This window comes from Pseudochaenichthys georgianus, unplaced genomic scaffold (assembly GCF_902827115.2).
Source record: "Pseudochaenichthys georgianus unplaced genomic scaffold, fPseGeo1.2 scaffold_1479_arrow_ctg1, whole genome shotgun sequence".
In the NCBI taxonomy this organism is placed as follows: Eukaryota; Metazoa; Chordata; class Actinopteri; order Perciformes; family Channichthyidae; genus Pseudochaenichthys; species Pseudochaenichthys georgianus.
In genome coordinates, this window is record NW_027262330.1 from 7,501 (window position 1) to 33,592 (window position 26,092).

Genomic DNA, 26,092 nt, shown 5'->3' on the forward strand with positions numbered 1-26,092 from the left:
TATAATCTGATGACTCAAAAAGACTCAACAGTTTTCTTTGACTAAAATGCTCAGACTTTTAGTCGACTAAAACTTGACTAAATATGACAAACTAAAAAGGAAATTTAACACAGGACTAAAACTAAATAAAAAAATAGCTGACGAAATTAACATTACAACAGAGCCGGCCAGCTACAGGGTGAAAGAGGTGCTCTGGGGCCTGTGCTACGAAGCCGGTTCAACCTAACCTGGATATGTTGGAGTTAGCCGGTTGGCCTAATCCAGAACATACGCGCTCTCGCTAAGCGGTCCTACCACGCGGGTTATCAAGTGGATCGCTCAGCCAGCCGTGTCCTCTCTAGCTAGGTGCGCGTTCACATGAGAAGGGTGGTATCTGGAGCATTCGACCAATCACAGACATGGAGAAGCTGCTGACAGCGCAGCGTCATACTTCCTGAATGAAAGTGAACTCTAATATTAGACACATGAAGAAGTTAAACTTTAAACATGACTTGAACTCTTGATCAGGATCAAAGCCTCAGAGCTGCAGCTGCAAGGTGAACACAGCTGGAGCAGAGCGAGTGTTGGAATGCGTCCATCAGCAGGTTCATGACATCACTGCCCGTCTAACACACCGTCTGACTCTCATCACCTCTGACTCAGAGTTTCCTCAACGTGTTGCTGACATAATGCTTCATCCAGTCTGTGGCGCTGTGAGTGCTGCACGGCCAGACACGCTCAGGGACTCGGATCAGAGACATGTGATACATCATGAGGTGATGTGCCGCGGACTGGACTTAGTGTACTCTGATCCGGGTACTGATGCTGACTGGACTTAGTGTACTCTGATCCGGGTACTGATGCTGACTGGACTTAGTGTACTCTGATCCGGGTACTGATGCTGACTGGACTCAGTGTGCTCTGATCCGGGTACTGATGCTGACTGGACTCAGTGTACTCTGATCCGGGTACTGATGCTGACTGGACTTAGTGTACTCTGATCCGGGTACTGATCCGGGTACTGATGCTGAGTGTACTCTGATCCGGGTACTGATGCTGACTGGACTTAGTGTACTCTGATCCGGGTACTGATGCTGACTGGACTCAGTGTACTCTGATCCGGGTACTGATGCTGACTGGACTTCAGTGTACTCTGATCCGGGTACTGATGCTGACTGGACTTAGTGTACTCTGATCCGGGTACTGATGCTGTACTGGACTTAGTGTACTCTGATCCGGGTACTGATGCTGACTGGACTTAGTGTACTCTGATCCGGGTACTGATGCTGACTGGACTCAGTGTACTCTGATCCGGGTACTGATGCTGACTGGACTTAGTGTACTCTGATCCGGGTACTGATGCTGACTGGACTTAGTGTACTCTGATCCGGGTACTGATGCTGACTGGACTTAGTGTACTCTGATCCGGGTACTGATGCTGACTGGACTTAGTGTACTCTGATCCGGGTACTGATGCTGACTGGACTTAGTGTACTCTGATCCGGGTACTGATGCTGACTGGACTTAGTGTACTCTGATCCGGGTACTGATGCTGACTGGACTCAGTGTACTCTGATCCGGGTACTGATGCTGACTGGACTTAGTGTACTCTGATCCGGGTACTGATGCTGACTGGACTAGTGTACTCTGATCCGGGTACTGATGCTGACTGGACTTAGTGTACTCTGATCCGGGTACTGATGCTGACTGGACTTAGTGTACTCTGATCCGGGTACTGATGCTGACTGGACTTAGTGTACTCTGATCCGGGTACTGATGCTGACTGGACTCAGTGTACTCTGATCCGGGTACTGATGCTGACTGGACTTAGTGTACTCTGATCCGGGTACTGATGCTGACTGGACTTAGTGTACTCTGATCCGGGTACTGATGCTGACTGGACTCAGTGTACTCTGATCCGGGTACTGATGCTGACTGGACTCAGTGTACTCTGATCCGGGTACTGATGCTGACTGGACTTAGTGTACTCTGATCCGGGTACTGATGCTGACTGGACTCAGTGTACTCTGATCCGGGTACTGATGCTGACTGGACTCAGTGTACTCTGATCCGGGTACTGATGCTGACTGGACTTAGTGTACTCTGATCCGGGTACTGATGCTGACTGGACTTAGTGTACTCTGATCCGGGTACTGATGCTGACTGGACTCAGTGTACTCTGATCCGGGTACTGATGCTGACTGGACTTAGTGTACTCTGATCCGGGTACTGATGCTGACTGGACTTAGTGTACTCTGATCCGGGTACTGATGCTGACTGGACTCAGTGTACTCTGATCCGGGTACTGATGCTGACTGGACTTAGTGTACTCTGATCCGGGTACTGATGCTGACTGGACTTAGTGTACTCTGATCCGGGTACTGATGCTGACTGGACTCAGTGTACTCTGATCCGGGTACTGATGCTGACTGGACTCAGTGTACTCTGATCCGGGTACTGATGCTGACTGGACTCAGTGTACTCTGATCCGGGTACTGATGCTGACTGGACTTAGTGTACTCTGATCCGGGTACTGATGCTGACTGGACTCAGTGTACTCTGATCCGGGTACTGATGCTGACTGGACTTAGTGTACTCTGATCCGGGTACTGATGCTGACTGGACTTAGTGTACTCTGATCCGGGTACTGATGCTGACTGGACTTAGTGTACTCTGATCCGGGTACTGATGCTGACTGGACTCAGTGTACTCTGATCCGGGTACTGATGCTGACTGGACTTAGTGTACTCTGATCCGGGTACTGATGCTGACTGGACTTAGTGTACTCTGATCCGGGTACTGATGCTGACTGGACTTAGTGTACTCTGATCCGGGTACTGATGCTGACTGGACTCAGTGTACTCTGATCCGGGTACTGATGCTGACTGGACTTAGTGTACTCTGATCCGGGTACTGATGCTGACTGGACTTAGTGTACTCTGATCCGGGTACTGATGCTGACTGGACTTAGTGTACTCTGATCCGGGTACTGATGCTGACTGGACTTAGTGTACTCTGATCCGGGTACTGATGCTGACTGGACTTAGTGTACTCTGATCCGGGTACTGATGCTGACTGGACTTAGTGTACTCTGATCCGGGTACTGATGCTGACTGGACTTAGTGTACTCTGATCCGGGTACTGATGCTGACTGGACTTAGTGTACTCTGATCCGGGTACTGATGCTGACTGGACTTAGTGTACTCTGATCCGGGTACTGATGCTGACTGGACTTAGTGTACTCTGATCCGGGTACTGATGCTGACTGGACTCAGTGTACTCTGATCCGGGTACTGATGCTGACTGGACTTAGTGTACTCTGATCCGGGTACTGATGCTGACTGGACTTAGTGTACTCTGATCCGGGTACTGATGCTGACTGGACTCAGTGTACTCTGATCCGGGTACTGATGCTGACTGGACTCAGTGTACTCTGATCCGGGTACTGATGCTGACTGGACTTAGTGTACTCTGATCCGGGTACTGATGCTGACTGGACTTAGTGTACTCTGATCCGGGTACTGATGCTGACTGGACTCAGTGTACTCTGATCCGGGTACTGATGCTGACTGGACTTAGTGTACTCTGATCCGGGTACTGATGCTGACTGGACTTAGTGTACTCTGATCCGGGTACTGATGCTGACTGGACTCAGTGTACTCTGATCCGGGTACTGATGCTGACTGGACTTAGTGTACTCTGATCCGGGTACTGATGCTGACTGGACTCAGTGTACTCTGATCCGGGTACTGATGCTGACTGGACTTAGTGTACTCTGATCCGGGTACTGATGCTGACTGGACTTAGTGTACTCTGATCCGGGTACTGATGCTGACTGGACTTAGTGTACTCTGATCCGGGTACTGATGCTGACTGGACTTAGTGTACTCTGATCCGGGTACTGATGCTGACTGGACTTAGTGTACTCTGATCCGGGTACTGATGCTGACTGGACTCAGTGTACTCTGATCCGGGTACTGATGCTGACTGGACTTAGTGTACTCTGATCCGGGTACTGATGCTGACTGGACTTAGTGTACTCTGATCCGGGTACTGATGCTGACTGGACTTAGTGTACTCTGATCCGGGTACTGAGGCTGACTGGACTTAGTGTACTCTGATCCGGGTACTGATGCTGACTGGACTTAGTGTACTCTGATCCGGGTACTGATGCTGACTGGACTTAGTGTACTCTGATCCGGGTACTGATGCTGACTGGACTCTAGTGTACTCTGATCCGGGTACTGATGCTGACTGGACTTAGTGTACTCTGATCCGGGTACTGATGCTGACTGGACTCAGTGTACTCTGATCCGGGTACTGATGCTGACTGGCCTAGTGTACTCTGATCCGGGTACTGATGCTGACTGGACTTAGTGTACTCTGATCCGGGTACTGATGCTGACTGGACTTAAGTGTACTCTGATCCGGGTACTGATGCTGACTGGACTCAGTGTACTCTGATCCGGGTACTGATGCTGACTGGACTTAGTGTACTCTGATCCGGGTACTGATGCTGACTGGACTTAGTGTACTCTGATCCGGGTACTGATGCTGACTGGACTTAGTGTACTCTGATCCGGGTACTGATGCTGACTGGACTTAGTGTACTCTGATCCGGGTACTGATGCTGACTGGACTCAGTGTACTCTGATCCGGGTACTGATGCTGACTGGACTTAGTGTACTCTGATCCGGGTACTGATGCTGACTGGACTCAGTGTACTCTGATCCGGGTACTGATGCTGACTGGACTTAGTGTACTCTGATCCGGGTACTGATGCTGACTGGACTCAGTGTGCTCTGATCCGGGTACTGATGCTGACTGGACTTAGTGTACTCTGATCCGGGTACTGATGCTGACTGGACTCAGTGTACTCTGATCCGGGTACTGATGCTGACTGGACTTAGTGTACTCTGATCCGGGTACTGATGCTGACTGGACTTAGTGTACTCTGATCCGGGTACTGATGCTGACTGGACTCAGTGTACTCTGATCCGGGTACTGATGCTGACTGGACTCAGTGTACTCTGATCCGGGTACTGATGCTGACTGGACTTAGTGTACTCTGATCCGGGTACTGATGCTGACTGGACTCAGTGTACTCTGATCCGGGTACTGATGCTGACTGGACTTAGTGTACTCTGATCCGGGTACTGATGCTGACTGGACTTAGTGTACTCTGATCCGGGTACTGATGCTGACTGGACTTAGTGTACTCTGATCCGGGTACTGATGCTGACTGGACTCAGTGTACTCTGATCCGGGTACTGATGCTGACTGGACTTAGTGTACTCTGATCCGGGTACTGATGCTGACTGGACTTAGTGTACTCTGATCCGGGTACTGATGCTGACTGGACTTAGTGTACTCTGATCCGGGTACTGATGCTGACTACAGGGGGAAGAGGTGCTGAGGTGTTTAAACTCTCAGGCACAAGCTGTTGTTGATGTTTATGATTGCAGTGGTCAACTAACAATATGATGCCATCATGATGAAACAACACGATGACACCACTACGTAACGCGTGTGCTCATACAGACGAGCCTTCAGGATGAACTGAGGGTGCTTGCCTTCCTCTGCATCCTGGACAGCTTCATCCTCTTCTCCTTGTTGTTCATGAACCTCTTCTTGGGCGCTGTGTCCTCGATGTCCTTCTTCATCTGGACCTCCTTGATCCTGAGGCCGATCAGCGTCTTCAGCAGCTGGGGGAGGAGACTGATGTTAGCACTGATGCTACAGGCGGGGTTAGTGAGGTGTTGGGACCGTTAGCACTGATGCTAGTGATGCTAATCTACAGGTGGTGGGACCGTTAGCACTGATGCTAGTGATGCTAATCTACAGGTGTTGGGACCGTTAGCACTGATGCTAGTGATGCTAATCTACAGGTGTTGGGACCGTTAGCACTGATGCTAATCTACAGGTGTTGGGACCGTTAGCACTGATGCTAGTGATGCTAATCTACAGGTGTTGGGACCGTTAGCACTGATGCTAGTGATGCTAATCTACAGGTGTTGGGACCGTTAGCACTGATGCTAGTGATGCTAATCTACAGGTGTTGGGACCGTTAGCACTGATGCTAGTGATGCTAATCTACAGGTGTTGGGACCGTTAGCACTGATGCTAGTGATGCTAATCTACAGGTGTTGGGACCGTTAGCACTGATGCTAGTGATGCTAATCTACAGGTGTTGGGACCGTTAGCACTGATGCTAGTGATGCTAATCTACAGGTGTTGGGACCGTTAGCACTGATGCTAATCTACAGGTGTTGGGACCGTTAGCACTGATGCTAGTGATGCTAATCTACAGGTGTTGGGACCGTTAGCACTGATGCTACTGATGCTAATCTACAGGTGTTGGGACCGTTAGCACTGATGCTAGTGATGCTAATCTACAGGTGTTGGGACCGTTAGCACTGATGCTAGTGATGCTAATCTACAGGTGTTGGGGTGCGTTAGATCTCCTCACCTCCGGCCTCACGGTGTAGTTGTTTCTCTTCACGACTCCAGAGACGACCCTCACGGCGGCGAGCGACGGCCCGCCATCTTTATCCTGATGGAACATCTTCTTGAACGCATCGCAGCACATCAGAGACACCTGAACGCACAACAACAACACCATCAATCATTTTGTAGCTTTAAAGGTGGGGTCGGTCATTTTGGAGAAACCGGCTCGAGTGGCTAGAGTTAGAAAATACACGGAGAAAATCTGCCCCTTCCTCACAGAGCCCCTCCCCCAACACACACGAACACGCACGAGATCAGTTTGTGCCCAGATGGAAGTCTGACAGGCTACTTTAGCCGGCTCAGGTGATTGGTCGGTGTTTCACCGCGACTCGGGGTTTCACTCACCGTCTTGCTGGGGTCGTTCATCAGCGGCACGAGGATGACCACGATGTTGTTGTGGAAGTTGAAGTGAGGCAGCGCGAGCAGCAGCTCACACAGGCAGCGGATTGAGACCTGAGCGAGACCCAGATAAGAGTCCAGGCTGACCGCCTGACTGCGCTTCTTCTTCTTCTGCTTCCAGTCCTTCACCGTCTGCTCCAGGTCCTCCAGGTAGAACTTATACTGGCTCACCAGACCCTCCTCGAAGTCCCTGATCTGCTGCGTTTCCTTCTTCACCTGCACACACACACACACACACACACACACACACACACACACACACACACACACACACCTTTAGACTGTTTCTACGATGACTTGAATCCCTAGTCAACGCAAGCAAAGTCCCATTGCGCGCTTTCATACCGGAGTACTTTTCCCCACAATAGTTCCGATAGTTTCTGGGATTTTGCGTTCCCACCAAAAAGATCTGGAACTAGAACTTTTGTTGGGAACCCTTTCACCCCTTTCAGTCCCCGCTAGAGAGAAGGGACTGAAAGGGGTGAAAGGGTTCTGATTGGCTGGGCGGGTTGCAAACCACGCTCCGTAAAACTCTGACAAGTTTTTGAGAAGCCACCATTTTATTTGCTCGCATTAGAAGAAGTGACGTCAGCAGCTCCCTCAGGCACTTATTCCGGTGTGAACGCGATTTACTAGAGGGTTCCAGAAGATAAAAGTTTCAGGAACTCTTCCTGGAGCGCCTGAAGACTCAACAGACTCCCTCTCAGTTGGATCGTACCTTGGCAGCCTTCTCCTCGGCGGTCAGAGGTCGGATCCTGAATGTCGGGGCGACGTCTTTAAAGATCTCCATCAGAGAAACCATCACCAGCTTCCTGACGGTCACCGCCACCGCGGGGTCCGACTCCATCAGCATCCCCCGCAGCTCCTTCAGACGCTTAATCTGAGACGACAAGTGTTAAACAGCTGTTAATCTGGACATCAGGACAGAGTCTTTAAACGAAGGTCCTAAACCCTCACGTTGCTGTAGGGTTCGGACATGATGGCGGACCCGAGCCGGGCGATGTCCAGCTTCCTCTCGTGGATCTTCTGGATCCGCAGCTCCTCGATCTGCTCGGCTGTCAGCGAGGCAGAGCTCTCCGCCGCCCCCTCTGGTGAGGAGGACACAGTGCAGCATTAGAGATTTATAAACACGTCTTCAGGTGTTTCTGAAGGTAAACACAGACAGGTACAGACTGGGGTCAGCTTACCCTGCTGGTCCTCCTCCTGATCCTCCTCCTCCTCTTCCTCGTCCTCCGGTTTCCTCTCGACGACTAAAGACAGACAGACAGTTAGTTTCTGGTATTAACTCTGGTATCTGGATATCAGACAGAGTGGTGCCTCTCAGATTAACTCTGGTATCTGGATATCAGACAGAGTGGTGCCTCTCAGATTAACTCTGGTATCTGGATATCAGACAGAGTGGCGCCTCTCAGATTAACTCTGGTATCTGGATATCAGACAGAGTGGCGCCTCTCAGATTAACTCTGGTATCTGGATATCAGACAGAGTGGTGCCTCTCAGATTAACTCTGGTATCTGGATATCAGACAGAGTGGTGCCTCTCAGATTAACTCTGGTATCTGGATATCAGACAGAGTGGCGCCTCTCAGATTAACTCTGGTATCTGGATATCAGACAGAGTGGCGCCTCTCAGATTAACTCTGGTATCTGGATATCAGACAGAGTGGCGCCTCTCAGATTAACTCTGGTATCTGGATATCAGACAGAGTGGCGCCTCTCAGATTAACTCTGGTATCTGGATATCAGACAGAGTGGTGCCTCTCAGATTAACTCTGGTATCTGGATATCAGACAGAGTGGTGCCTCTCAGATTAACTCTGGTATCTGGATATCAGACAGAGTGGTACCTCTCAGATTAACTCTGGTATCTGGATATCAGACAGAGTGGTGCCTCTCAGATTAACTCTGGTATCTGGATATCAGACAGAGTGGTACCTCTCAGATTAACTCTGGTATCTGGATATCAGACAGAGTGGTGCCTCTCAGATTAACTCTGGTATCTGGATATCAGACAGAGTGGTGCCTCTCAGATTAACTCTGGTATCTGGATATCAGACAGAGTGGCGCCTCTCAGATTAACTCTGGTATCTGGATATCAGACAGAGTGGTGCCTCTCAGATTAACTCTGGTATCTGGATATCAGACAGAGTGGCGCCTCTCAGATTAACTCTGGTATCTGGATATCAGACAGAGTGGCGCCTCTCAGATTAACTCTGGTATCTGGATATCAGACAGAGTGGCGCCTCTCAGATTAACTCTGGTATCTGGATATCAGACAGAGTGGTGCCTCTCAGATTAACTCTGGTATCTGGATATCAGACAGAGTGGTACCTCTCTCGAAGCTCTGCGGGACCACGCCCCTCTTCTTGTCTTTGATTGGCAGAAGGTGGATCACTTCCTTCTCTTCGGTTCTCGCCAATTTCCTGGGAACTTTCTCGTGACCCCGCATCACCTCAGAGCTCCTCTTCTTCCCGCTGTGCACCGGAGCGCTGGGACGGAAACAAGCGCACCTCAGTTAGTGGGAGCGTTGGGACGGAAACAAGCACACCTCAGTTAGTGGGAGCGCCGGGACGGAAACAAGCGCACCTCAGTTAGTGGGAGCGTTGGGACGGAAACAAGCGCACCTCAGTTAGTGGGAGCGCCGGGACGGAAACAAGCGCACCTCAGTTAGTGGGAGCGCCGGGACGGAAACAAGCGCACCTCAGTTAGTGGGAGCGTTGGGACGGAAACAAGCGCACCTCAGTTAGTAGGAGCGCCGATACGGAAACAAGCGCACCTCAGTTAGTGGGAGCGTTGGGACGGAAACAAGCGCACCTCAGTTAGTGGGAGCGCCGGGACGGAAACAAGCGCACCTCAGTTAGTGGGAGCGTTGGGACGGAAACAAGCGCACCTCAGTTAGTGGGAGCGTTGGGACGGAAACAAGCGCACCTCAGTTAGTGGGAGCGTTGGGACGGAAACAAGCGCACCTCAGTTAGTGGGAGCGTTGGGACGGAAACAAGCGCACCTCAGTTAGTGGGAGCGTTGGGACGGAAACAAGCGCACCTCAGTTAGTGGGAGCGTTGGGACGGAAACAAGCGCACCTCAGTTAGTGGGAGCGTTGGGACGGAAACAAGCGCACCTCAGTTAGTGGGAGCGTTGGGACGGAAACAAGCGCACCTCAGTTAGTAGGAGCGCCGATACGGAAACAAGCGCACCTCAGTTAGTGGGAGCGTTGGGACGGAAACAAGCGCACCTCAGTTAGTAGGAGCGCCGATACGGAAACAAGCGCACCTCAGTTAGTGGGAGCGTTGGGACGGAAACAAGCGCACCTCAGTTAGTAGGAGCGCCGATACGGAAACAAGCGCACCTCAGTTAGTGGGAGCGATCCATTAATACAGCTCTACTGTAGCGAGAGGCTTTTATTGTGAAGGAGACTTTAGATAACAACAAATAAATGTGTGTGTGTCTCAGTGTGTGTGTGTGTGTTACCATGCCGACAGGTCTCTAGTGACGAAGGATGCATGTGTTGCCATGGCTCTGATCTCCTCCATGTTTTCCTCCTCCATCATGTCAGTGGGCAGCGTCTCCAGGAACTCCTCCTCATCCTCAAGCTCCTCCTCTGAAACACAGCAGGGGGTCAACAGGTGCATGCTGGGACACGTAGTCCTGCAGCTAAACTCACCTGGGGGTCTTCCTGTGGGTAGCAGTGATCGAACAGCAATGCATGCTGGGACATGTAGTCTAAACTTACCAGGTGTCTTCTGGTCACTTTTCAAACAGTCTCAAGAGCCGCGTTCACACTGCGGGACTTTCCCCACAAAGGTTCATGTGAACTTAGTTCATGATCGCGTTCACACCAAAAAGAGCCGGTACTGAAAGTAGTTCATGCAAACCTTTTTACCCGCTCGAAAGTCCCTGCTAGAGAGCAGGGACTTTCGAGCGGCTCTTTTGTGAGGAAAGAGCTATATTCCTGATTGGCTGGCGGATTGCAAACCACGCCCCGTAAAACTCCCAAAAGTTTTGTGAAGCCGCCATTTTATTATCCTCGCATTAGCATTATTAGCATTAGCATTATTAGCATTAGCATTATTAGCATTAGCCTTAGCCCAGCGCAGAAACGCAGAGAGACTAACTTATGGCAACACAAAAGCAAACATGGGAGCGGTGGAGATGAGGAGGTGTCGGCGTTCTGGCGATTCACTCGGAAGGCTTCAGTAGAAGCTGCTGGGAGTCCCAGCAGCTTCTACTGAAGCCTTCCCCAACTCCGGGGACTTCCGGCCGGGGCCTCCGGGCGGCAGTATACGCCGTGAAGTGGTTTGCGGCCTGCCAGTAAACCCAAAGCAGAAGAAGAAGAAGCGACGTCAGCGGCTTCATTTGCCTAATCCTCCCCCAGGGACTCATTCTGGTGTGAACGCGATCTGTACTCAGTTCATCAGAACTAAAGAGTTCTGATGAACCTTTGTGGGAAAAGTACCGCAGTGTGAACGCGGCCAAGGAGGCGAGAGTAAACCCTCTCCTGAAGAAACCCACTCTCGACCCGTCTGATGTTATAAACTACAGGCCTGTCTCTCTCCTCCCGGTCCTGTCTTTAAACACCTCTCCTGCTCTCTCCATCAGAACAACCTTCTGGATCCGCACCAGTCTGGTTTCAAGGCAGAAACTGGCCTCCTTGCTGTCTCTGAGGAACTGCACACTAAGCAGCCTCCCTCTCCTCTGTCCTCATCCTGTTGGACCTGTCTGCTGCATTCGACACGGTGAACCATCAGATCCTCCTTCAGGCTCTGCACTTTCCCTCCTCACCTCAAACCTCAAAGACCGTACCTACAGGGTCACTTGGAGAGGGTCCGAGTCCGACCCTTGTCAATTAACTACAGGGGTCCCTCAGGGCTCTGTTCTCGGTCCTCTCCTCTTCTCCCTGCACACAAACTCGCTCGGATCAGTCATTAGCCCGCATGGTTTTTCATACCACTGCTACGCTGACGACACCCAACGAGTCCTGTCCTTCCCCCGCTCAGAGACCCAGGTCGTCGCTCGCATCTCTGCTCGTCCAGCTGACATCTCTCAGTGGATGTCCGCTCATCACCTCAAGCTCAACCTTGATAAGACTGAACTGCTTTTCCTTCCGGGAAAAGATCGTCCCACTCTCGACCTGACGATCAGCATCGGCCCCTCTGTTGTTTCCCCGACTCAGACTGCAAGGACTCTGGGTGAGACCCTAGATAACAACCTGTCCTTCACTGCAAACATCGCTGCTCCAACCCGCTGCTGCAGATACACGCTCTCCAGCATCAGGAGGACGCGTCCCCAGCTGACCCAGAGAGCAGGTTCTGGTCCAGGCTCTCGTCACCTCACTAGACTCCTGCAACTCCCTCCTGCTGGTCTACCTGCATGTGCCATCCGACCTCTCTCACCCAGAATGCAGCGGCTCGTCTGGTCTTCAACCTTCCTGAATGTTCCACCCCACGCCGCTCCTCCGCTCCCTCCACTGGCTTCCGGTAACTGCTAGAATCCACTTCCAGACCCTGGTATACTAACAAAGGACTGGCTCCTCTAAAGCCAGCTGAGCAGCACTTGAAATGTCTGGCTCTATGAAACCTGATGTTCTTATGATTCTCTTTTCTTCAAGGTTGTGTCTTCCTGGTCGAACGCACTTATTGTGAGTCGCTCTGGATAGAAGCCTCAGCTAAATGCAATGTGATGTCTTCCTGTAGTGCATGCTGGGAGATGTAGTCTCTGAACTCACCAGGTGTCTCGAGGTGTATACAGTAGTGCATGCTGGGAGATGTAGTCTCTGAACTCACCAGGTGTCTTGCTGGAGGTCTCGAGGTGTATACAGTAGTGCATGCTGGGAGATGTAGTCTCTGAACTCACCAGGTGTCTCGAGGTGTATACAGTAGTGCATGCTGGGAGATGTAGTCTCTGAACTCACCAGGGGGCTTGCTGGAGGTCTTGAGGTGTATACAGTAGTGCATGCTGGGAGATGTAGTCTCTGAACTCACCAGGTGTCTCGAGGTGTATACAGTAGTGCATGCTGGGAGATGTAGTCTCTGAACTCACCAGGGGGCTTGCTGGAGGTCTTGAGGTGTATACAGTAGTGCATGCTGGGAGATGTAGTCTCTGAACTCACCAGGGGGCTTGCTGGAGGTCTTGAGGTGTATACAGTAGTGCATGCTGGGAGATGTAGTCTCTAAACTCACCAGGTGTCTCGCTGGAGGTCTCGAGGTGTATACAGTAGTGCATGCTGGGAGATGTAGTCTCTGAACTCACCAGGGGGCTTGCTGGAGGTCTCGAGGTGTATACAGTAGTGCATGCTGGGAGATGTAGTCTCTGAACTCACCAGGGGGCTTGCTGGAGGTCTCGAGGTGTATACAGTAGTGCATGCTGGGAGATGTAGTCCCTGAACTCACCAGGGGTCTTGCTGGAGGTCTCGAGGTGTATACAGTGGTGCATGCTGGGAGATGTAGTCTCTGAACTCACCAGGGGGCTTGCTGGAGGTCTCGAGGTGTATACAGTAGTGCATGCTGGGAGATGTAGGCTCTAACTCACCAGGTGTCTTGCTGGAGGTCTCGAGGTGTATACAGTAGTGCATGCTGGGAGATGTAGTCTCTGAACTCACCAGGTGTCTCGCTGGAGGTCTCGAGGTGTATACAGTGGTGCATGCTGGGAGATGTAGTCCCTGAACTCACCAGGTGTCTTGCTGGAGGTCTGGAGGTGTATACAGTGGTGCATGCTGGGAGATGTAGTCCCTGAACTCACCAGGTGTCTTGCTGGAGGTCTCGAGGTGTATACAGTGGTGCATGCTGGGAGATGTAGTCCCTGAACTCACCAGGGGTCTTGCTGGAGGTCTCGAGGTGTATACAGTAGTGCATGCTGGGAGATGTAGTCTCTGAACTCACCAGGTGTCTCGAGGTGTATACAGTGGTGCATGCTGGGAGATGTAGTCCCTGAACTCACCAGGGGTCTTGCTGGAGGTCTCGAGGTGTATACAGTAGTGCATGCTGGGAGATGTAGTCTCTGAACTCACCAGGTGTCTCGAGGTGTATACAGTAGTGCATGCTGGGAGATGTAGTCCCTGAACTCACCAGGGGTCTTGCTGGAGGTCTCGAGGTGTATACAGTGGTGCATGCTAGGAGATGTAGTCTATAACTCACCAGGTGTCTAGCTGGAGGTCTCGAGGTGTATACAGTGGTGCATGCTGGGAGATGTAGTCTCTGAACTCACCAGGTGTCTCGAGGTGTATACAGTAGTGCATGCTGGGAGATGTAGTCTCTGAACTCACCAGGTGTCGAGCTGGAGGTGTATACAGTAGTGCATGCTGGGAGATGTAGTCTCTGAACTCACCAGGTGTCTCGAGGTGTATACAGTGGTGCATGCTGGGAGATGTAGTCTCTGAACTCACCAGGTGTCTCGAGGTGTATACAGTGGTGCATGCTGGGAGATGTAGTCTCTAACTCACCAGGTGTCTTCTGGTAGACCTCCAGGGGGCGGGGCTGCTGGTACACGTTGTCCTTCACCGCGGCGCGCAGCTTCTTCTGCTCCTTGCGCTGCTTCTTGGCCACGTTGCTCTGCTTGTTGGTTCTGTTGATCTGTTTGTTCTGCAGCTTCACGCCGCTCGTCTTCAGCAGGCGGCGGAACGACGGGCGCCGCTTCTTCGAGCGGGGCTGCAGAGAGAGAGAGACTTTACTGACACACACACACACACACACACGTGCTGTAGCGACGCATTGACTTCAAAATATCGTCGACGACATATTTCCACGTCGACGCGTCGCTACACACACGTGGGTCACCCACAGCAACAAGCAGCTAGCTGTGGTGGCTACCGTTAGCAGCTAGCATTAGCTCTCCGATTTTTACATTAAAATGGAATTATGGATTATAAATTCAATCATGTTTTTATACATAGACGTTAAAACCCTGTGGATTAACCGATTCAGCCGCGTGTTTTCTCGTTTTAATGCCATTGAACACGTCTTTTGATCAGATTGACAGCTACGGAGAGACATCTCCCTAGAAGCTCTGTGAAGGTACGTGTTGTGATGTCTGTGTTGGCTTCCCCTGTCGGAGTCCGGATCGCTCCGTGATGATGCTATATCCGTGGAGCCTCAGCTTTAATGGGAGTCTCGTCTGCGCAGCTACGATGAGGAATCAGGGCGCTTCTATCTTTGTTCTGAGCCACAGTGCGATAGCATGTTTGGCTCAGGGGTCATCTAGAGGCTTCTTATGAGACGTGTTTTGGTCACATGGTGTGTGTCGGCAGTTAGCTGAGATGCTCCCGTTAATCTGGTGTAACTCGTTAATAGGCTCTTAAATACTAAGATCCCCTGAGACAGTGTCGTGAAAAAAAAAATGTTTACATTACGTTTTTTATGAATTGAACAGAAAAATAATCGTTAGATTAGTCGTTTTCGAAATAATCGTTTCCCCCCCAGCACTACTGAACACACACACACACACACACACACACACACACACACACACACACACACACACACACACACACACACACACACACACACACACACACACACATCTACTCTACACACACACACACCTACTCTACACACACACTGATGATACACACACACACACACACATCTACTCTACACACACACACCTACTCTACACACACACATCTACTCTACACACACACTGATGATACACACACACACACACACACACACACACACACACACATCTACACACACACACACACAGATGATACACACACACATCTACTCTACACACACACTGATGATACACACACACATCTACTCTACACACACACACTGATGATACACACACATCTACTCTACACACACTGATGATACACACACATCTACTCTACACACACACACACATCTACTCTACACACACACTGATGATACACACACACATCTACTCTACACACACACTGATGATACACACACACATCTACTCTACACACACACACTGATGATACACACACACACACATCTACTCTACACACACATCTACTCTACACACACACACACACACACTGATGATACACACACACACACACACACACACACACACACACACACACACACACACACACACACACACACACACACACACACACACACACACACACACACACACACACACACACACACACACCTACTCTACACACACTGATGATACACACACATCTACTCTATACACACACACTGATGATACACACACACATCCACTCTACACACACATCTACTCTACACACACACTGATGATACACACACATCTACTCTACACACACACTGATGATACACACACATCTACTCTACACACACATCTACTCTACACACACACATCTACTCTACACACACATCTACTCTACACACACACATCTACTCTACACACACACACACACACACACTGATGATACACACACATCTACTCTACACACACACTGATGATACACACACATCTACTCTACACACACACTGATGATACACACACACATCCACTCTACACACACATCTACTCTACACACACACACTGATGATACACACACATCTACTCTACACACACACTGATGATACACACACATCCACTCTACACACACACATCTACTCTACACACACACATCTACTCTACACACACACACACACACACACACACTGATGATACACACACACACATCTACTCTACACACACACTGATGATACACACACACACATCTACTCTACACACACACACTGATGATACACACACACACACATCTACTCTACACACACATCTACTCTACACACACACACTGATGATACACACACATCTACTCTACACACACACACACACATCTACTCTACACACACACACATCTATTCTACACACACACACTGATGATACACACACACACACACACATCTACTCTACACACACACATCTACTCTACACACACACTGATGATACACACACACATCTACTCTACACACACTGATGATACACACACACATCTACTCAACACACACACTGATGATACACACACACACACATCTACTCTACACACACACATCTACTCTACACACACACTGATGATACACACACACATCTACTCTACACACACTGATGATACACACACACATCTACTCAACACACACACTGATGATACACACACACATCTACTCTACACACACACATCTACTCAACACACACACTGATGATACACACACACATAGGGCACATGTGGCAGAGGACCGACTACCCACACTGCTACTCAGGTAGCACCGGATGTTGTGTTGAATACAGGGCTACAAGAACATGAACCCTCCGTAATGCCCCGTGGTGAGATGTGTAGGGCAGTACTCCTCTATGAACCCTCCGTAATGCCCCGTGGTGAGATGTGTAGGGCAGTACTCCTCTATGAACCCTCCGTAATGCCCCGTGGTGAGATGTGTAGGACCCTACTCCTCTATGAACCCTCCGTAATGCCCCGTGGTGAGATGTGTAGGACCCTACTCCTCTATGAACCCTCCGTAATGCCCCGTGGTGAGATGTGTAGGGCAGTACTCCTCTATGAACCCTCCGTAATGCCCCGTGGTGAGATGTGTAGGGCAGTACTCCTCTATGAACCCTCCGTAATGCCCCGTGGTGAGATGTGTAGGACCCTACTCCTCTATGAACCCTCCGTAATGCCCCGTGGTGAGATGTGTAGGACCCTACTCCTCTATGAACCCTCCGTAATGCCCCGTGGTGAGATGTGTAGGGCAGTACTCCTCTATGAACCCTCCGTAATGCCCCGTGGTGAGATGTGTAGGACCCTACTCCTCTATGAACCCTCCGTAATGCCCCGTGGTGAGATGTGTAGGGCAGTACTCCTCTATGAACCCTCCGTAATGCCCCGTGGTGAGATGTGTAGGGCAGTACTCCTCTATGAACCCTCCGTAATGCCCCGTGGTGAGATGTGTAGGACCCTACTCCTCTATGAACCCTCCGTAATGCCCCGTGTTGAGATGTGTAGGACCCTACTCCTCTATGAACCCTCCGTAATGCCCCGTGTTGAGATGTGTAGGGCAGTACTCCTCTCGGCTATCTGACGGGTCTTACCGGAGCCATGGTGTCTGCGGGGCGGCTCTCCGCGCGGCGTCAGGCCGAACAGAAGTCTCTTTCTCCGGGTGTTGGGAGCTGCGTTTGGGGTAGAAGCAGCACCACGCGTGTTGACGGAGGACCAGAATCACAGGACTACCCGGAAACAGTTAGATATACTTCCGGTGTGCTGCAGCGCCCCCAGCGGCCGGAGGGTGAACTGCATCCAGAACAGTTAGTCAGGATGTATGGTAAATATTTTTATTGATTTTCTCAGTTTAACAAAAGCAAGTGAAACAGATTCAGTAACCTAATGGAGTAATGGACCAAGAGTCTCTTTAAATAAAGATGATGATGATGATGATGATGAGTAAAGATATACACACATGCTGACCAATCAAAGTCTCCATTTCAACCCCACCACTCTCCCACCACCCATTAACCCACTGAGTCACAGGATACAGAGCCCTTTAACAGTAATACAGTATTTTCATAGTGACATTAGTTCAAGGGGGGCAAAGGAAGAAAACAACAACAACAACAACACAGAGATAAACACAAAGAAAGAAAATAATAATGACAATGGAATAGAACAAAAAAATGAATCAACTGTTCACCGCTCAATCCAACCTTACTCTTTCTCAAGTGATCTGGTAAGGAGTCTTAGAAGTCCAGAACGGGTTTCATGTTCTAATAAAGCTGTGAGAGGAGCCCCTGAGTAAGAACGTGTCTCTAGCTGTAAGAAGTACAACACATCTTTGACCCACTGAGGAAAGGATGGAGGGGAATGCTACCTCCATTTGAGAAGAACCAGACGTCTCGCAGGAAGTGTAGAAAAGGCTATGAGCCCCTGGCACTGTTCGGTAGGGATGCACAGGTCACCTTTGGTGCCAAACCAGAAAGGGCGCAGACCGGGTCAGGCTCAACACGAGTTCTAAACATTTCACTAACAGATTTAAAAATACATCTCCAGAAAGCAAAGAGGCTGCAAAACATGTGCATTAGGTCTGCTGGCTGCTTCTGCATCGGGGACACGACGGTTCAACCTCTGGATACATGTGAGCCAATCTAGCGTTGGTACCGGGACCTGCACCTGCCGGCGCTGCGGGCCGCCCTCCACTCGTCTTCAATGTCCGTTGTTGTGCATAACAGAGGACTCAGCCATTGTACATTCAATACATAACTAAACACGCCTTTACTCCTCATATTCTCTTTCATGACTTTTCATTTTTTGTATTTTAACGGCTGTAATTAATTACTTTAATAATACTGGAAATACTTCACGGCAGTTATCATTTACGGTAGTCCCGGATGTTGTCTCATGCTACCCACGTCTGAAAACAAAACGTATTAAAATAAACTGTACCTTCATTTAATATTCAGCAATAATAATATCTCGAGGTCTATAGATGTAGTGTAAAATCAGTAGTTTCGGTGTGCAGCACTCACACGTGACATTTCACTTCTAAATTCACCTCAATATTAGCCACATGCTAAATGCTAACCGGAGATGAAGGATTTTCAGAATAAAAGCTTGGCATTAAGATTGTGCGAGAACTTCTGGTTTTTCAGAATAAAACAGCATTTAAGCTGACGGTATGTTTAAACTAAATTATGAACTCTGGGCTCTGATTGGTCGACAGGTCCTCCGTCAGAGATTTAATAAATAAAGCAACCTGATTGGTCCAAACCTCTCCAAACCTTTCATATCCGCTTTCAACATTAAAAAGAAACGCATAGAATTCAATCTTTAGGAAACTTTATTACCATCAGGTCTGACGTTCTTCATTTCTGACATTTGACACAATCAATGCAGTTTAGAGTCTCCTGAATCTTCCAAACGCACCCGAAACACATCAGAACCAGTCAGAGGACAGATGTGTCCACTTTCTGGGTGACATGAACTCAACACTCAAATATCATCCAAACCATCTGCAGCTGCTAATAAACACAACCCACTTGCTCTCACTGTGTGAATGTCCTCCAGCAGGCCTCTGAGCTGGAGACCCAATCAGGACCCTCTGGGGTCTCAACATGTCGGGTTCAGGAACATCAGGACCCTCTGGGGCTGACCGAGAGTCTGCTCCGGTCTCAGGTTGTGTCCGAGGATCTTCAGTTCTGACCCCCTGACCTCGTGACCCCCTGACCTCCTGACCCTGACCTCGTGACCCCCTGACCTCCTGACCCTGACCTCGTGACCCCCTGACCTCCTGACCCTGACCTCGTGACCCCCTGACCTCCTGACCCCCTGACCCTGACCTCGTGACCCCCTGACCTCCTGACCCTGACCTCGTGACCCCCTGACCTCCTGACCCCCTGACCCTGACCTCGTGACCTCCTGACCTCCTGACCCAACACATGTCCGCTTTGAGTGTCCTGAAGCTCCAGAGCGGTGTCATGCGTAGCCGCACTTGTGCAGCACGAGGTTTCGCTTGTCGGAGTATCTCTTCCCGCAGCGGTCGCAGATGAACTGCTTCCCCCCGGCGTGCACGTGGCTCAGGTGCGTGCGCAGGTGGCTGCCCTGGCTGAAGGCCTTCCTGCAGACAGAGCAGCTGGGGGGGGGGGGGGGTCAGTTAGCTTTACACACAAACTCACAGTGACAGACATTAATACATATCTAACGTCAGGAACTATTAAAGACAGCATGGGGACACTTCTGTCCTGATGTAGCTTGGCCTTTGTGACGCTGTGCAGCTGATGAAATAGGGCCTCTCACTAATACCTTAAATAAAGTCACTACTGAATGAAACCAGTTCAATGCGCATTATTCTGATTCTCATCATTCTTTATGAGTGCAGTGACGGCAAGGCATCGCATTACTTATTTATTTAGCTTCTAATTGAGAGCGTACCTGTAGGGCTTCTAAGTGAAGGCGTACCTGTAGGGCTTCTAAGTGAGAGCGTACCTGTAGGGCTTCTAAGTGAGAGCGTACCTGTAGGGCTTCTAAGTGAGAGCGTACCTGTAGGGCTTCTAAGTGAGAGCGTACCTGTAGGGCTTCTAATTGAAGGCGTACCTGTAGGGCTTCTAAGTGAAGGCGTACCTGTAGGGCTTCTAAGTGAGAGCGTACCTGTAGGGCTTCTAAGTGAGAGCGTACCTGTAGGGCTTCTAAGTGAGAGCGTACCTGTAGGGCTTCTAAGTGAGAGCGTACCTGTAGGGCTTCTAATTGAGAGCGTACCTGTAGGGCTTCTAAGTGAGAGCGTACCTGTAGGGCTTCTAATTGAGAGCGTACCTGTAGGGCTTCTAAGTGAGAGCGTACCTGTAGGGCTTCTAATTGAGAGCGTACCTGTAGGGCTTCTAAGTGAGAGCGTACCTGTAGGGCTTCTAATTGAAGGCGTACCTGTAGGGCTTCTAAGTGAAGGCGTACCTGTAGGGCTTCTAAGTGAGAGCGTACCTGTAGGGCTTCTAAGTGAGAGCGTACCTGTAGGGCTTCTAATTGAGAGCGTACCTGTAGGGCTTCTAAGTGAGAGCGTACCTGTAGGGCTTCTAAGTGAAGGCGTACCTGTAGGGCTTCTAATTGAGAGCGTACCTGTAGGGCTTCTAATTGAGAGCGTACCTGTAGGGCTTCTAAGTGAGAGCGTACCTGTAGGGCTTCTAAGTGAAGGCGTACCTGTAGGGCTTCTAAGTGAGAGCGTACCTGTAGGGCTTCTAAGTGAAGGCGTACCTGTAGGGCTTCTAAGTGAAGGCGTACCTGTAGGGCTTCTAATTGAAGGCGTACCTGTAGGGCTTCTAAGTGAGAGCGTACCTGTAGGGCTTCTAAGTGAGAGCGTACCTGTAGGGCTTCTAATTGAGAGCGTACCTGTAGGGCTTCTAAGTGAGAGCGTACCTGTAGGGCTTCTAAGTGAGAGCGTACCTGTAGGGCTTCTAAGTGAGAGCGTACCTGTAGGGCTTCTAAGTGAGAGCGTACCTGTAGGGCTTCTAAGTGAGAGCGTACCTGTAGGGCTTCTAAGTGAGAGCGTACCTGTAGGGCTTCTAAGTGAGAGCGTACCTGTAGGGCTTCTAAGTGAGAGCGTACCTGTAGGGCTTCTAAGTGAGAGCGTACCTGTAGGGCTTCTAAGTGAGAGCGTACCTGTAGGGCTTCTAAGTGAGAGCGTACCTGTAGGGCTTCTAAGTGAGAGCGTACCTGTAGGGCTTCTAATTGAAGGCGTACCTGTGGGGCTTCTAAGTGAGAGCGTACCTGTGGGGCTTCTAAGTGAGAGCGTACCTGTGGGGCTTCTAAGTGAAGGCGTACCTGTAGGGCTTCTAAGTGAAGGCGTACCTGTAGGGCTTCTAAGTGAGAGCGTACCTGTAGGGCTTCTAATTGAAGGCGTACCTGTAGGGCTTCTAAGTGAGAGCGTACCTGTAGGGCTTCTAAGTGAGAGCGTACCTGTAGGGCTTCTAAGTGAGAGCGTACCTGTAGGGCTTCTAAGTGAGAGCGTACCTGTAGGGCTTCTAAGTGAAGGCGTACCTGTAGGGCTTCTAAGTGAGAGCGTACCTGTAGGGCTTCTAAGTGAAGGCGTACCTGTAGGGCTTCTAATTGAGAGCGTACCTGTAGGGCTTCTAATTGAGAGCATACCTGTAGGGCTTCTAAGTGAGAGCGTACCTGTAGGGCTTCTAAGTGAGAGCGTACCTGTAGGGCTTCTAAGTGAGAGCGTACCTGTAGGGCTTCTAAGTGAGAGCGTACCTGTAGGGCTTCTAAGTGAGAGCGTACCTGTAGGGCTTCTAATTGAAGGCGTACCTGTAGGGCTTCTAAGTGAAGGCGTACCTGTAGGGCTTCTAAGTGAGAGCGTACCTGTGGGGCTTCTAAGTGAAGGCGTACCTGTAGGGCTTCTAAGTGAAGGCGTACCTGTAGGGCTTCTAAGTGAGAGCGTACCTGTAGGGCTTCTAATTGAAGGCGTACCTGTAGGGCTTCTAAGTGAGAGCGTACCTGTAGGGCTTCTAAGTGAGAGCGTACCTGTAGGGCTTCTAAGTGAGAGCGTACCTGTAGGGCTTCTAAGTGAGAGCGTACCTGTAGGGCTTCTAAGTGAAGGCGTACCTGTAGGGCTTCTAAGTGAGAGCGTACCTGTAGGGCTTCTAAGTGAGAGCGTACCTGTGGGGCTTCTAATTGAGAGCGTACCTGTGGGGCTTCTAAGTGAGAGCGTACCTGTAGGGCTTCTAAGTGAAGGCGTACCTGTAGGGCTTCTAATTGAGAGCGTACCTGTGGGGCTTCTAAGTGAAGGCGTACCTGTAGGGCTTCTAAGTGAAGGCGTACCTGTAGGGCTTCTAAGTGAGAGCGTACCTGTAGGGCTTCTAAGTGAAGGCGTACCTGTAGGGCTTCTAAGTGAGAGCGTACCTGTGGGGCTTCTAAGTGAGAGCGTACCTGTGGGGCTTCTAAGTGAAGGCGTACCTGTAGGGCTTCTAAGTGAAGGCGTACCTGTAGGGCTTCTAATTGAGAGCGTACCTGTGGGGCTTCTAAGTGAAGGCGTACCTGTAGGGCTTCTAAGTGAAGGCGTACCTGTAGGGCTTCTAAGTGAGAGCGTACCTGTAGGGCTTCTAAGTGAGAGCGTACCTGTGGGGCTTCTAAGTGAGAGCGTACCTGTGGGGCTTCTAAGTGAGAGCGTACCTGTGGGGCTTCTAAGTGAGAGCGTACCTGTAGGGCTTCTAAGTGAGAGCGTACCTGTGGGGCTTCTAAGTGAAGGCGTACCTGTAGGGCTTCTAAGTGAGAGCGTACCTGTAGGGCTTCTAAGTGAGAGCGTACCTGTGGGGCTTCTAAGTGAGAGCGTACCTGTGGGGCTTCTAAGTGAGAGCGTACCTGTAGGGCTTCTAATTGAAGGCGTACCTGTAGGGCTTCTAATTGAGAGCATACCTGTAGGGCTTCTAAGTGAGAGCGTACCTGTAGGGCTTCTAAGTGAGAGCGTACCTGTAGGGCTTCTAAGTGAGAGCGTACCTGTAGGGCTTCTAAGTGAAGGCGTACCTGTGGGGCTTCTAAGTGAAGGCGTACCTGTAGGGCTTCTAAGTGAGAGCGTACCTGTAGGGCTTCTAATTGAAGGCGTACCTGTAGGGCTTCTAAGTGAAGGCGTACCTGTAGGGCTTCTAAGTGAGAGCGTACCTGTAGGGCTTCTAATTGAGAGCGTACCTGTGGGGCTTCTAAGTGAAGGCGTACCTGTAGGGCTTCTAATTGAGAGCGTACCTGTGGGGCTTCTAAGTGAAGGCGTACCTGTAGGGCTTCTAAGTGAAGGCGTACCTGTAGGGCTTCTAAGTGAGAGCGTACCTGTGGGGCTTCTAAGTGAGAGCGTACCTGTGGGGCTTCTAAGTGAGAGCGTACCTGTGGGGCTTCTAAGTGAGAGCGTACCTGTGGGCTTCTAAGTGAGAGCGTACCTGTGGGGCTTCTAAGTGAGAGCGTACCTGTAGGGCTTCTAAGTGAGAGCGTACCTGTAGGGCTTCTAAGTGAGAGCGTACCTGTAGGGCTTCTAAGTGAGAGCGTACCTGTAGGGCTTCTAAGTGAGAGCGTACCTGTAGGGCTTCTAAGTGAAGGCGTACCTGTGGGGCTTCTAAGTGAGAGCGTACCTGTAGGGCTTCTAAGTGAAGGCGTACCTGTAGGGCTTCTAAGTGAAGGCGTACCTGTGGGGCTTCTAAGTGAGAGCGTACCTGTGGGGCTTCTAAGTGAGAGCGTACCTGTAGGGCTTCTAAGTGAGAGCGTACCTGTGGGGCTTCTAATTGAAGGCGTACCTGTAGGGCTTCTAAGTGAGAGCGTACCTGTAGGGCTTCTAAGTGAGAGCGTACCTGTGGGGCTTCTAATTGAAGGCGTACCTGTAGGGCTTCTAAGTGAGAGCGTACCTGTAGGGCTTCTAATTGAAGGCGTACCTGTAGGGCTTCTAATTGAGAGCGTACCTGTAGGGCTTCTAATTGAGAGCGTACCTGTGGGGCTTCTAAGTGAAGGCGTACCTGTAGGGCTTCTAATTGAGAGCGTACCTGTGGGGCTTCTAATTGAAGGCGTACCTGTAGGGCTTCTAAGTGAGAGCGTACCTGTAGGGCTTCTAATTGAGAGCGTACCTGTGGGGCTTCTAAGTGAAGGCGTACCTGTAGGGCTTCTAAGTGAGAGCGTACCTGTGGGGCTTCTAAGTGAGAGCGTACCTGTGGGGCTTCTAAGTGAAGGCGTACCTGTAGGGCTTCTAAGTGAGAGCGTACCTGTGGGGCTTCTAAGTGAGAGCGTACCTGTAGGGCTTCTAAGTGAGAGCGTACCTGTAGGGCTTCTAAGTGAAGGCGTACCTGTAGGGCTTCTAAGTGAGAGCGTACCTGTGGGGCTTCTAAGTGAGAGCGTACCTGTGGGGCTTCTAAGTGAGAGCGTACCTGTGGGGCTTCTAAGTGAGAGCGTACCTGTAGGGCTTCTAAGTGAGAGCGTACCTGTGGGGCTTCTAATTGAGAGCATACCTGTAGGGCTTCTAAGTGAGAGCGTACCTGTGGGGCTTCTAATTGAGAGCGTACCTGTGGGGCTTCTAAGTGAGAGCGTACCTGTAGGGCTTCTAATTGAAGGCGTACCTGTGGGGCTTCTAAGTGAGAGCGTACCTGTAGGGCTTCTAATTGAAGGCGTACCTGTAGGGCTTCTAATTGAGAGCATACCTGTGGGGCTTCTAATTGAGAGCGTACCTGTGGGGCTTCTAAGTGAGAGCGTACCTGTAGGGCTTCTAATTGAAGGCGTACCTGTGGGGCTTCTAAGTGAGAGCGTACCTGTAGGGCTTCTAATTGAAGGCGTACCTGTAGGGCTTCTAATTGAGAGCATACCTGTGGGGCTTCTAATTGAGAGCGTACCTGTAGGGCTTCTAAGTGAGAGCGTACCTGTAGGGCTTCTAAGTGAGAGCATACCTGTGGGGCTTCTAAGTGAGAGCGTACCTGTGGGGCTTCTAAGTGAGAGCGTACCTGTAGGGCTTCTAATTGAAGGCGTACCTGTAGGGCTTCTAATTGAGAGCGTACCTGTAGGGCTTCTAAGTGAGAGCGTACCTGTAGGGCTTCTAAGTGAGAGCGTACCTGTAGGGCTTCTAAGTGAGAGCGTACCTGTAGGGCTTCTAAGTGAAGGCGTACCTGTGGGGCTTCTAATTGAGAGCGTACCTGTGGGGCTTCTAAGTGAGAGCGTACCTGTAGGGCTTCTAAGTGAGAGCGTACCTGTGGGGCTTCTAATTGAGAGCGTACCTGTAGGGCTTCTAAGTGAGAGCGTACCTGTAGGGCTTCTAA

At 50.5% G+C, this 26,092-nt stretch overlaps 2 protein-coding genes and 1 long non-coding RNA gene across 3 annotated transcripts in view; 1 reads left to right on the plus strand and 2 right to left on the minus strand.

Annotated features, from left to right (window-relative positions):
• noc3l (NOC3-like DNA replication regulator) overlaps positions 1-18,081 on the minus strand; it is a 21,288-nt gene extending 3,207 nt beyond the window's left edge. The window contains exons 1-10 of the mRNA XM_034077303.2: positions 17,930-18,081; positions 14,319-14,523; positions 10,352-10,481; positions 9,215-9,372; positions 8,073-8,135; positions 7,843-7,973; positions 7,604-7,765; positions 6,832-7,101; positions 6,449-6,577; positions 5,553-5,684 (exon numbers count right to left, since the gene is read on the minus strand). Coding sequence (XP_033933194.2) covers positions 5,553-5,684; positions 6,449-6,577; positions 6,832-7,101; positions 7,604-7,765; positions 7,843-7,973; positions 8,073-8,135; positions 9,215-9,372; positions 10,352-10,481; positions 14,319-14,523; positions 17,930-17,938 — 1,389 coding nt within the window. The 5' untranslated portion in view covers positions 17,939-18,081. The remainder of the gene's footprint in view (positions 1-5,552; positions 5,685-6,448; positions 6,578-6,831; positions 7,102-7,603; positions 7,766-7,842; positions 7,974-8,072; positions 8,136-9,214; positions 9,373-10,351; positions 10,482-14,318; positions 14,524-17,929) is intronic.
• LOC139433233 (uncharacterized) lies at positions 10,597-14,308 on the plus strand. The gene is made up of 3 exons (XM_071202160.1): positions 10,597-10,601; positions 11,291-13,969; positions 14,097-14,308. The coding sequence occupies exons 1-2, from the start codon at positions 10,597-10,599 to the stop codon at positions 12,366-12,368; spliced, it is 1,083 nt and encodes a 360-aa protein (XP_071058261.1). The 3' UTR covers positions 12,369-13,969; positions 14,097-14,308.
• A 1,569-nt stretch (positions 18,082-19,650) lies between the features above and the next one.
• LOC139433232 (uncharacterized) lies at positions 19,651-20,462 on the minus strand. The gene is made up of 2 exons (XR_011642797.1): positions 20,244-20,462; positions 19,651-20,129 (listed from the first exon to the last, which is right to left on the minus strand). It is a non-coding gene; the product is annotated as an uncharacterized lncRNA (long non-coding RNA).
• Between the last annotated feature and the right edge of the window lie 5,630 nt (positions 20,463-26,092).